Source organism: Schistocerca piceifrons, chromosome 4 (genome assembly GCF_021461385.2).
Source record: "Schistocerca piceifrons isolate TAMUIC-IGC-003096 chromosome 4, iqSchPice1.1, whole genome shotgun sequence".
Lineage (NCBI taxonomy): Eukaryota > Metazoa > Arthropoda > Insecta > Orthoptera > Acrididae > Schistocerca > Schistocerca piceifrons.
In genome coordinates this window covers 293204497-293217468 of record NC_060141.1, presented here as the reverse complement: position 1 = coordinate 293217468, position 12972 = coordinate 293204497, and the positions used below count along the sequence as shown (strand labels likewise).

The following is a 12972-nucleotide window of genomic DNA, read 5'->3' as shown; positions in this document are numbered from 1 at the left end:
TATGGTTGTGTGCACTGGCCACCAGTGGCGAGGAGACTGGGCATTCTTCCTTAAGCTCTGCTATAGGAAAGCAAAAACCTCTTACAGACAAGCTGCAGGTGGCACACTGAGATTCCACTCTGATTATGTTATTGACCACTGAGATTTTAATTAATAGTCACAATCTTGTTTATTATCTTACACTATAGTTATGTTTAACTCTTTTGCCATACTGAAAAGTTTTGATTTATAGATGTGGAGTTGCTACTTCTAAACTTTTTATTCTTGCTTTTCATACAATTACATGTTATTAATTCTGCCTAGTTACTAGCTTTGTATAATGTCTCTTTACATGTTTAATGTGGATTTAAAGCAGTGATTTAATTCCACATATTGTTTCTCACTTCATGTTTTATTGTGAGACACTCATTTTCCCATATGAAATAATTTTAATTAATTACTATGCATATTGCATTTTAATGACAGATTTATGGTGTTGGTTACTCATATTCCCTACCTCTAGCGGCCTCAGTTATTAGTATAAGTACTGCACAGATCCAGGCCATCAGAAGCACTTACTGTGTACCTAGATACATATTTTGATATTGATACTTACATCAGAATATTTTTATGGTATATATGACTGGTATGCGTGGCTTTTAATCATGTTGATATTTTCTTACGTGTTACTAGGCTTGTTATAGATTTTGCTGCAGCAAATTGAACTTAGTTGGTTACAGCACTGTTTTTCTATTTGTATCAGAGCTGAAGATGGCAATAGCTAAAACTGGTAGTTGTGAGTTGGACAGTTTATGTGATCGAGGCACACCTTTACAAATAAAGCTCATAGCATGAACACAGCTCATTTACAGAGTTTATGTCTTTAGTTGAATAAGTTACATTAAATGATATTTGTAAGATTAGAGATATGGCAAAAATCTTTGATGGAAGGGTGGATCTATATCTACATCAATATCACTACTTTGCATTTCACATCCAAGTGCTCAGCAGAGGATTCACAGAACCACTTTCAGAATATTTCTCAAGCATTTTAATCTTGTATAGCATGTGGGAAAACTGAATAATTAAACCTTACTGTGTGGGTTCTGTTTTCTCGTGTTTTGTTACTATGGTCATTCTCACTATAATGCCTTCTGTCAATCCTATCATCTGTTAAGGATTCTGTACCACACAACAATACTAAAGAAGAGAATGGGAAACTGTACTGTAGTCAGTCTATTTAGTAGATTTGTTGCATTTTATAAGTTTGCTGCCAGGAAAACATAATCTTTTGTTTGCTTCCCACAACATTTTGTATGTGGAAGTTCCAACTTAAGTAATTGTAATCTCTAGGTATCAAATTGAATCAACAATGTTTCGATTTGTATAATTTATTGTGCGACCAAAATTTAACAGAATTGTTTTTAATAATCATGCGGAGGACTTCACACTTTTTATTGTTCAAGGTTAATAGCTACTTTTCACATGATGCTGTTGTTGTTGTTGTTGTTGTGGTCTTCAGTGCAGAGACTGGTTTGATGTTGCTCTCCATGCTACTCTATCCTGTGCAAGCTTCTTCATCTCCCAGTACCTACTGCAACCTACATCCTTCTGAATCTGTTTAGTGTATTCATCTCTTGGTCTCCCTCTACAATTTTTACCCTCCAAGCTGCCCTCCAATACTAAATTGGTGATCACTTGATGCCTCAGAATATGCCCTACCAACCGATCCCTTCTTCTAGTCAAGTTGTGCCACAAATTTCTCTTCTCTCCAATTCTATTCAATACCTCCTCATTAGTTATGTGATCTACCCATCTAATCTTCAGCATTCTTCTGTAGCACCACATTTCAAAAGCTTCTATTCTCTTCTTGTCCAAACTATTTATCATCCATGTTTCACTTCTACACATGGCCACACTCCACACAGATACTTTCAGAAATGACTTCTTGACAATTAAATCTATACTCGATGTTAACAAAGTTCTCTTCTTCAGAAACGCTTTCCTTGCCATTGCCAGTCTACATTTTATATCCTCTCTGCTTCAACCACCATCCGTTATTTTGCTCTCCAAATAGCAAAACTCATTTACTACTCTAAGCCTCTCATTTCCTCATCTAATTCCCACAGCATTACCTGATTTAATTCGACTACATTCCAATATCCTCATTTTGCTCCTGTTGATGTTCATCTTATATCTTCCTTTCAAGGCACTGTCAATTCCGTTCAGCTGCTCTTCCAAGTCCTTTGCTGTCTTTGACAGACTTACAATGTCATCGGCAAACCTCAAAGTTTTTATTTCTTCTCCATGGATTTTAATTCCTACTCCAATTTTTTCTTTTGTTTCCTTTACTGTTTGCTCAATATACAGATTCAATAACATCGGGGATAGGCTACAACCCTGTCTCACTCCCTTTCCCAACCACTGCTTCCCTTTCATGTCCCTCAACTCTTATAACTGCCATCTGGTTCCTGTACAAATTGTAAATAGCCTTTTGCTCCCTGTATATTACCCTCGCCACCTTCAGAATTTGAAAGAGAGTATTCCAGTCAACATTGTCAAAAGCTTTCTCTAAGTCTACAAGTGCTAGAAACGTAGGTTTGCCTTTCCTTAAACTATTTTCTAAGATAATGGTGCAGTTATCATGTCAGAATGATTTTGGAATTTGTATTGATATTGCAGTCAGTGAGTGTTAAATGAAAATATCATCTGCAAACAATCTAAGACGGCTGCTCATATCATATCCTAAACCATTTACATATAGATTAAAAACAACAGGGGCTCTGTAATGCTCTCTTGGGATATCTCAGATATCACTTCAGTTTCACTCAGTGGCTTCCTGTCTATTACTAGTAACTGTGACCTTAACTGTGAAATCCACTCACACAACTCAGATGATACTCCATAAACTAATGGTTTGATTGGGAGTCACTTGTGAGCAATGGTATCAAAAGCCTTGTGTAAATCTAGAAATATGAAATCAACTTGAAATCCCCTGTCAATAGTATTTATTACTTTATATATTTAAAAATAAAGATGATGTCACTTACCATACAAAAGCGCTGGCAGGTCGATAGAAACACAAACAAACACATACATACACACAAAATTCTAGCTTTCGCAACCAACGGTTGCTTCGTCAGGAGAGGGGGGTAGGAGAGGGAAAAACGAAAGGATGTGGGTTTTAAAGGTGAGGGTAAGGAGTCATTCCAGTCCTGGGAGCGGAAAGACTTACCTTAGGGGGAAAAAAGGACGGGTATACACTCGCACACACACACATATCCAACCACACATATACAGACACAAGCAGACATATTGGCCTTTTAATATGTGTGCTTGTGTCTGTATATGTGTGGATGGATATGTGTGTGTGTGCGAGTGTATACCCGCCCTTTTTCCCCCTAAGGTAAGTCTTTCCACTCCTGGGATTGGAATGACTCCTTACCCTCACCTTTAAAACCCACATCCTTTCGTCTTTCCCTCTCCTTCCCTCTCTCCTGACGAAGCAACCATTGGTTGCGAAAGCTAGAATTTTGTGTGTATGTATGTGTTTGTTTGTGTTTCTATCGACCTGCCAGCGCTTGTGTATGGTAAGTCACATCATCTTTGTTTTTAAATATATTTTTCCCACGTGGAATGTTTCCCTCTATTATATTCGTATTTATTACTTTGTGTGAATAAAGGGGCAGGTGTGTTTCACAAGACTAATAATTTCCTAGTCTATGCTATCCATGTGCGAATAGATAACTTTCTTTGAGGTGTTTCATCATATTTGAATATAGCATGTATTCCAAAATCTTCCTTCAAATTTATGTCAGTGATATGTGACCGTAATTCAACAGATTGCTTCTGTTTTCTTTCTTGGGTATTGGTGCGACCTGCCTTGCCACGGGTGCTAACAGCGGTTCCCATCAGATCACTGAAGTTAAGTGCTATCAGGCTGGGCCAGCATTCAGATGGGTGACCATCCAGTCTGCCGAGCACTGTTGTCAAGTGAGGCACACTTAGCCCTTGTGACACGAACTAAGAAGCTACTCGATTGAAAAGTAACGGCTCCAGTCTCGTAAACTGGGATAGTGGTGTGCTGATCACGTGACCATCCATATCTGTATCCAGTGATGCCTGTGGGCTGAGGATGACACGGTGGCTGGTTGGTACCGTTGGACCTTTGAAGGCCCGTTTGGATGGAGTTTAGATTAGTTTAGTTCATTGATATGACCTATGTAACTTTCCAGTCCTTAGATATGGAATTTTTGTCAAGTGATCAGTTGTATATGATTTTTAAATATGGAACTATTACATCACCATTCTGTGAAAGGAACTTAATTGGTATACAGTCTGGAAGACTTGCCTTTATTAAGTGACTTAAGATGTTCTGTTTTACTGAGGGCATCTGCTCCTAAGCTGCTCTTGTTGGCAGCTGATCTTGATTTGTATCCTGGAATGTTTACTGATATTCTTAGGTGAAATAATTTCAGATAACTTTGCTTATTAACTCTGCTTTAGTGTTGCTGTCATTGCTAAGATCTTTGTTATCAAAAAGTGAAGGTATTGATTGTTTATTGCTACTGATGTACTTTACATATACCCAGAACTTATTTTGATTTTCCACCACACTTTGAGACAGAGTTTAAGTGTGGAAACTATTACAAACATCTCCCGTTGAAGTCCGTGCCAAATTTCGAGCTTCCGTAAAATGTCACCAATCTTGGATAAAAATACTTACTTTATGTTTGTTGTGCTACAATTATAAGGTATGTGAAATTAATGCCATATTTCCAGGATGAGGTGACAATCTACATCATTTGGCACTGATGCTCATAGTGGTTTGAATGACAATTTTACTCCCTGCAACTACAATTTTGCAAATCCCAGTGCATAAGAATTTATTTATTCTTGTTTCATCTTAACAAGCATTCCAGTTGTAATAATTTAGTGGATTTTCATTAATAGTTGTGCAGTTACAGATGGAAAAATTGGCCATTTGGTGCAAAGATCTGTTCTTACTCCATGCAGATGAAATTTTGCAAATCCCAGTGTATAAGAATTTATTTATCCATGTTTCATATTAACAAGTGTTCAAATTGGAAGAATCTCATGGATTTTCATTAATAGGTATGCGGTCACAGGTGGAAAGATCAATCATTTCTCAAGGCTAACAAACAATTGTTTATGCCTGGGGTATGCTACTGGATGGAGTCCCCGTATGAGTCAGCTTCTAAACTTTTGCCACTTAAACGTGAGTATTTATTCAAAGATCTATCTCATTCTTTATACTGTGAATCTGCATAAGAAAAATGAGTGTAAGATTGCTAATAATGGACCAACATAAATGAAATGCTTAGATTTATTTGGTGAATGCCAAACTTGAAGGTAAATGCAAATGTTTCCCTCCCTATAAAAGTAAAAGGCAGAGAAGTACACAGTAAGCCTTAAAAGCAAAAAATTCCATATATATCATTCATTTGGAAGAATGTAAACCACTGATAAAGACAATGTTATGAGAGTTTTGAGAGAGAAGACCAGGCAGATATTGTCTAAAAGAAAGATATGTAGTGGAAAGCAATGGTACCATCCTTTTTCACAGAAGGATTGCACATTTATTTCCACATGAAGTTGGCCATTACCCCACTGAAAGATGACAAGTACTCAGATACAGCACTATGCTAATAACAGTTATATATTTTTTATATTAAACTGGCCTGCATTTTACTATTTCACAATTTTTGTTAAGTATAGGAAATATTTTGTGAAAGAAAATATTAAAGTATTTTTTTCTATTTTCTTTTTTTCCCTTCAAATTATGACCATAGACTGCACAGTTCACTTTTCATCACGTATTATACTTGCTATTAAGGTATACACTGAAGTGACAAAAGTCAGGGGACAGTGATATTCAGCTATACATATGGTGGTAGTATCATGTACACAAGGTTTAAAAGGGCAGTGCATTGGCAGAGCTGTCATTTGTATTCAGGTGATTCACGTGAAAAGTTGTCCAGCATGATTATGGCTGCATGACAGGAGTTAGCAGATGTTGAAGGTTGGAATGGTAGTTGGAGCTAGAAATGAATGACATTCCATTTTGGAAATTGTTAAGGAATTCAATACTCCAAGAGCCACATTGTCAAGAGTGTGCCACAAATACCAAATTTCAGGCATTATTCCTCACCAAGGACACTGTAGTGACTGACGACCTTCACTTAATTACCCTCTCGAAAATAATCAAATTTGGATTCTACAGATTTTTTTGTGTGAAGCTTGTTTTTTGAGTTATTCTGGTTTGTCCACTTAAAATTTACACTCTGTATTTGTAGATGCCTCACTTAATGCTGTCTCCTGAAACAGAATAAGTAGTCTTTTGCAGGATAGGTGACAGCCATCTTTAATTGTCTGTCAGTTCATATTTTCAACACTTTTTTCCTCTCGTATGTGAGTTAAACAAACATATGACAAAGCCATTCACTCAGGAGCTCAGATTGTCAGCACACCTTATGATGGCGACATGTCTGGTCACTGAAATATTGTGCCTGTTGGACACTGTGAACTGGCAGTACACTCATGGTCTGTTCAATCAACAAATACACCAGGAGAAACTGAAGAATCACATCATACACCTTCATGGGGAGGAGATGTATTGCAACATGAAGAAATTCAACAAGCAACACCACTAAAATTCCATTTGCTAAGTGCTCTTGCATTTCTGGAGAGACATTGTGCAAACGTTTGCTTAGGTTCCACATCACATTGATTCTACAGAAGCCAGGAGCATTACCAAGTAGGACAGCCTTGCATTGGTATGCTGAAGCCTTGAATACAGCTCCCAGTAACTATTTAGACTAAATTTACAACCAGCCTGTCCTTTTAATTCCTGGACCAGAGACAGTATTGAGGGTGTTACCTGGGTGGCACCCAATTTCACCCATAGGGAGGCCACAGGTTGCCAAACATCAAAATTCTCACATCTCTCTGACACTGGAGGCTTCATACAAGATGGTCATCAATCTGACGGACATGGAGCTGAGTGGCAAAGTAATTTCAGCTCTGGAAAAGGGACTTAACTTTGCTCCAGCCCATAAATTCACCCAGTCACAGACACAGTCAGCACAGTTGAACAGATTGTTGTCCAGGCACTACCTGAAGCAGCAGAAGAAGTACACCATGAAACGTGCTGTGCTTTGACAAGAACCAACCCTATTATGTCGAACATTATCAGCAGAGAGAGGGCAGCTCTTCAGGACCTGAGATAGTGCCCTGAGATTGTTGTTTTAACTGCTGCCAAAGGCAGCACTGCTGTTGTTTTTTCCCACAAAGACTACATTGAAAAGATGCAGAGCCTGTTAGATGATGACCCCTGAAGTAAGATCGACACTGATTCCACAAAGAAGGTGGAGAATAAGACTGAGGCAGATTTACTATAGGGGGTTGCCAAGAAACTATTTCCTCAAGAACCTATACCACCAAGTCTTAGAGAAAAAAATGGTGTGTCATTGTGCCCCATTTTCAGCAATATTTGGTTCCTACATATTTGCAGGCAATATACCTTACAGCGATACCAAGGTTATATGTGGCTAAATGTCTTAATCACATCTGCAATTCTGAGTATTTTGCAAAATGCCTCAACAACTTCAGTGTGAAAGACTCAGATAGCCTGGTGCATTTTGACATCATTTTATTAGTCACTAGGGTGACTCTCTGGGACTCACTCGAGCTTATTGGTCAGAAATTTGATGAGAAGACCACCACCCTTTTCAGGCATGTCCTGTTGTCCATATATTTTGTGTTTTTCAGAGAATACTTTGAACAACAGAAGAAGTCACAATGGGCAACATACTCTTGTCTTTGGTCACACGTTTGTGTAGGGGGTACTTTGAGGAGGAAGCCCTGCCATCATCCAGATGGAAACCCACTTGTTTTTTCTACTACATGTATGACAAGTTTGTCATCCGGCTGCTTGGAAGGGACACACTCTTTGACTTTCGTACACATTTGAACTTCTTATATACCAACATCAAATTCACTAAGGGGACCAAAACAGAAGAACAGAAGGAAATTTAACGTTCCTGGATGTCATGGTCAAGAGAAGAGCTGAAGACGCCCTGGACAACAGTGAGTATTGGAAGAAAATGCACATTGACCTGCGTTTGCATACATACAGCCACCACCACACTTTGCAGAGGAATGGGGTACTAAAAACTCTAGTGCACAGGGCATGACCCATCTCAGATGCAGAGAGACTACCCCATGGGCTTTAACACCTCACAATTAGTACCCAGAATGGCAGATTAGGTGCACTCTCCATCCAGTCACAACAGTAAAACCTGTGGAAAAGGAAGAAGTCACAGAGGAAGAGTCAGCCACTGCCTTTATACCATATATGGGTTCACTATTGCGAAAAATTGGACACATTTTGAAGAAGAACTGTGTAAAAACTGCTTTACATGACCAGTAAAACATGAGCATTTTTGGGAAGCGTCAGAGATGATCTTAGTTTGCTGAAGCCTGACATAAACCAGATTCCATGTCAATGTTGAAAGACTTCTATTGGATAGACAGTGCACACTATTGAAGATTGTTGCTGAGAATACCAGAGACCTTTTCGACTGACATATCCCAACATGTCAGCAGTAGTAGTAGTAGCAGTAGTAGTAGTAGTTTATTCATCCAGAGACAATGTACATTGCATGGATTTCGTAAAAAAATACATAGTATATATATAAACACATATAGGGTGAACAATACTATACAAAATACAGATGTGCATAGTAGACTACATAACATCAGACCACATTGGAATAGCATGTACAACTTTGATTATTTACATTGATGTATGAGAAAGACTGTTTACATGGAATACACAGTTGATATTTAGATATAACACATACAATTCTAGCACTTTTGTACATATTATTTATTTAGATCATAGCAACAGTCAGATAAAAATTACTATTGTCACAGAGTACATAAATATAATTGTTTAGTATGAAGCTATTCCAGGTATTCTTTTACACTATAATAGCAGTTGGTCATCAAAAATTTGAATACTGCTTCTTTAAATGAAGACAATTTTTTTATTTCTTTTATCTTTACCGGTAGTTTGTTATACAATCTGCTTCCTTGTATGTTTGTTTGTTTCTGCGCCAAAGCCTTGTTAACTCTTTTTATATGAATGTCATTGCACTTTCTTGTGTTGTAAGTATGTAGATCCGAGTTGGATTGGAAATTGTTAATATTACACTTTTCTGTATATAGAGGCATGGCAGGGGTAGAATATTCAGCTGTTTAAATAATTGCTTTGAAGGAGTTAGCCTTGAACTGTTGGTAATTATTCTAACAGCTCGTTTTTGTAGAGTGAAGATGGTTTTGAGATTTTTCTTACTATGACCCCAGAAGGTAAGGCCATAGGTAATAGCAGAATGTATATAAGCAAAGTAAACAGCTCTGTTACATTCCCTACTACATACAAAGCTAATAACACGTAAAGCAAAACAAGCAGAGCTTAACTTATGCGAGAGATACAGGATATGGGATTTCCAGTCTAAATTTTCATCTATATGTACACCTAAGAATTTTGTGGTAGCAACTCTCACAATTTCTTTATTTTGTATTCTGAGATCTAGATCAGAGTGTGACTTTGCTTTCCTGTAATGGATATAATTAGTTTTAGAGATATTTATCGATAATTTGTTCACTTCAAACCAATTTTGCAAATATTCTATAACTCTGGTTGCAGATGTTGGCAACACCCAGTTTATGTCAGTTACTACAATGTTTGTGTCATCTGCAAACAGGGTTATATGAGTACCATTTACTGGAATCTTGGTATCATTTATGTAAAGAAGAAATAGGAGAGGTCCTAGGACACTCCCCTGCAGTACCTCAATTGGCACAGTCTGAATATCCGATCTGAAAACAATACTTTGGTTTTTACTGTTTGTTGTTGCAAGTTCTACTACCTGTTTCCTATTATGGAGATATGACTGAAACCACTTTTTAGCTACTCCTCGTATACCGACATGCTCTAATTTGTCCAGCAGGATATCATGTTGGACAGTATCAAATGCCTTTGAGAGGTCCAAATTTATTCCTATTGTACTGTTGTTCTTATATAGCCCTGTTACAATATTTTCAATGAATTGGGTGATAGCTGACTCTGTACTCACTCCTTTGCGAAAGCCATGTTGGTTTACAGACAATAGATTGAATTTCTCGAGATAATTTGTAATTCTGTTTTTCATGACTGTCTCTATTACTTTTGAAAATACCAATAATAAAGCTATTGGTCTATAGTTTCCCACTTCATGTATATTGCCCTTTTTATACAATGGTTTTACTTTTGCAATTTTTAATCATTGTGGAAAGACAACTTCTGAAAATGATATGTTTATGATGTGTGAGAGTGGGTCTGATATGACACTAGCACATCTCATCATGACTGAGCAAGGTATCTCGTCAATCCCTGAGGACATTATATTCTTCATTGTTTTTATTATTCGATTAACTTCCAATTTGTTCGTGGGAGGTAGCAATAATGAATTAACACTTTGTTCTTCTGGGATTGATGCTCTACTAATCTTAGAACAATTTTTACTCAGATTGATTGGACTATTTATGAAGTAGTCATTAATGTAATTTGCTAAAGTAAGATTTCTGACTAGCACACCTTGATCATCTTTTAAAACAAAGTCATCTGGATTTCTAATATTTTTGTTTGGGCCTATTTCTTTTTTTACTACATTCCATATAGCTTTTGATTTGTTTGCTGACCCAGCAATTACACTGTCATTGTGCATTGTCTTGGCTTTTTTGATCACCTTCCTGTAAATTTTCTTGTATGTCTTAACATAATCTGTGAAGTGTTCATCTTTGTTATATTTTTTGAGTTGACTGATATGTTTTAATGTTTGACTAGATACTCTAATAGCAGGTGTTATCCACTGGCTTGTGTTCCTAGGCATGACATTGATCTTTGTGAGCTTTTTTGGGAAAAACATCTCAAATAGGGGCATGAATGTACTAGAAAAAGCATTGAAAGATTCCTCAGTTGTTGTTTGTGCAAAGACATCTTCCCAGGTTTCATTAGCTAACAACTGGATGAAAGTATTCACTTTTTCTGTATAGAAGTGCCTTTTGTATCCCCACTTATATTTTACTGCCTTGGGGATAGAGTAATTTATGTATGTTAATAGTGTATTGTGATCCGAAAGACCTAAGTTTACGTTTAGTGGCTCAGTGATTCCATTCTCCATATTTGTGGAAATATTATCTAAAAGAGAAGATGACAGTTCTGTTATTCTGGTGGCATCTGTAAAGAGTGGTTTCATGTGGAAGCTGCTGAGTATACTCAAAAGCTGTCTTTTTTCATCACTTTCAATTAACAGGTTAATATTAAAATCTCCACATAAAAATAATTTCACTTCATTACTATAAAAAGTGTTTAATGCTGCTTCTATTTTTTTGAAGAATATGTTTTTGTCACCCAGTGGAGATCTATGTATTGTAATGACAACTAGTTTTTCACTCTTCTCCTCAGTTTTTAACTCTATGGCACATGATTCAAAATGTTTTTCTATATTTAGATGGTCCAATTCTGTTATCACTTTGAACTGCAGTCCTACTCTAGAGTAAATGCATACCCCACCATTTTTAAAAACACTTCGGCAATAATGTGATGCTAAATTAAACTTGCTTATATTTATGAGACTTAATTCACTAGCCTTGCACCAGTGTTCAGATAAACAAATACAAGAGACATCAGCAAGATTATTTAAAGCTACTTCTAGATCTAGTACTTTCTTTCTGAGGCATTGAAGATTCTGACACATTTTCCTGACTGTTTTGCAAGTATTTTTTCTTTTGCCATTACCTGGTAATGTGCTGCTTTTTCCATAGTAGTTGTGACTTATCTGCAAATTTTCTTGCTGATTTGTCACAATCTTTTCCTTTTCTTTGTCTGAAGCCATAAAAAATCCTTATTTAATGATGTAGATGTACCTTGTCTTTGACTCCTCCTTAGGCAGTGTTGTGTTGCTGCAACTGTTGTTGATGGTTCCGTTGTTGCTGCTACTGTTGTTGTTGGTTCAGTTGCTGCTGCTATTGTTGCTGCTGCTGTTTCTGTGGCCGGAGGTGGTGGTGGTAGTAGTGGTAGTGGTAGTGGTTGTGGTGGTGGTGCTGACAGGATTCTGCACTGTCTGAGAATCACATGATGGAGTTCTAATAAACCATGATCTTGGCTCAGATTTCCAAATATTGGGACAGAGTTTTTAGGGAAGCCATAGAAATTCACACCAGGGATGATCTCATCAACTTAAATTGTGTCTATAATCTGAACAAGGCTTGGGAACCAGCACTGAGTTTAGTTAAGAAGACTCTTAGCAAAAAAAATGTTCTGGCAACCAGGGCAGACAGAGCAACTACATAAATGCTATCCTATTGCAGATGCTGACAATGATATCTGGTGATAGGTGCAGACTGCAAATGGAATGGCTCATGGGGATAGGAGATATAAGATGGCACATGCCTTCAGCAGCTCAGTTAATCTGACAATGACAATACCTGGTCACCAAAATATTGTGCCTGTTGGACACTATGAACCAGCAGTACAACAGTGGACAGTTCCTTCAACAAATTCACTGGGAGAAGCCAAAGAATCACAAACCTGTGATGATCTCTGCTAGCCTTCTTCATATGTATATATTCAATATCTTCTGTTACTGCAATTTGGTATGGGTTTCAGACACTTTAGCAATACTGTAGGATGGTTTACATGAGTGTTAGCATTTTGTGAAAAGTGCAGTTTTACATTTCTGAACATTTAAAGCATGTTGCTAATATCTGCATCACTTTGAAATATTCTAAAGATCTGAATGGGTATTTTTGCAACTCTTTCCAGACAGTACTTCATTATAGACAACTACACCATCTCATGCAAGATTGGGGTTACTAATAGTATTGACTACCAGGTCAATAATATACAGTGTGAAAAGTATGGGT

The 12972-nt window shown here is 37.2% G+C and overlaps 1 protein-coding gene across 1 annotated transcript in view; it reads left to right on the top strand.

Annotated features, from left to right (window-relative positions):
* LOC124796280 (integrin alpha-PS5-like) overlaps positions 1–12972 on the top strand; it is a 566708-nt gene that overhangs the window by 116535 nt on the left and 437201 nt on the right. The window contains exon 4 of the mRNA XM_047260397.1: positions 5095–5218. Within this exon, the coding sequence (XP_047116353.1) occupies positions 5095–5218 (124 nt within the window). The remainder of the gene's footprint in view (positions 1–5094; positions 5219–12972) is intronic.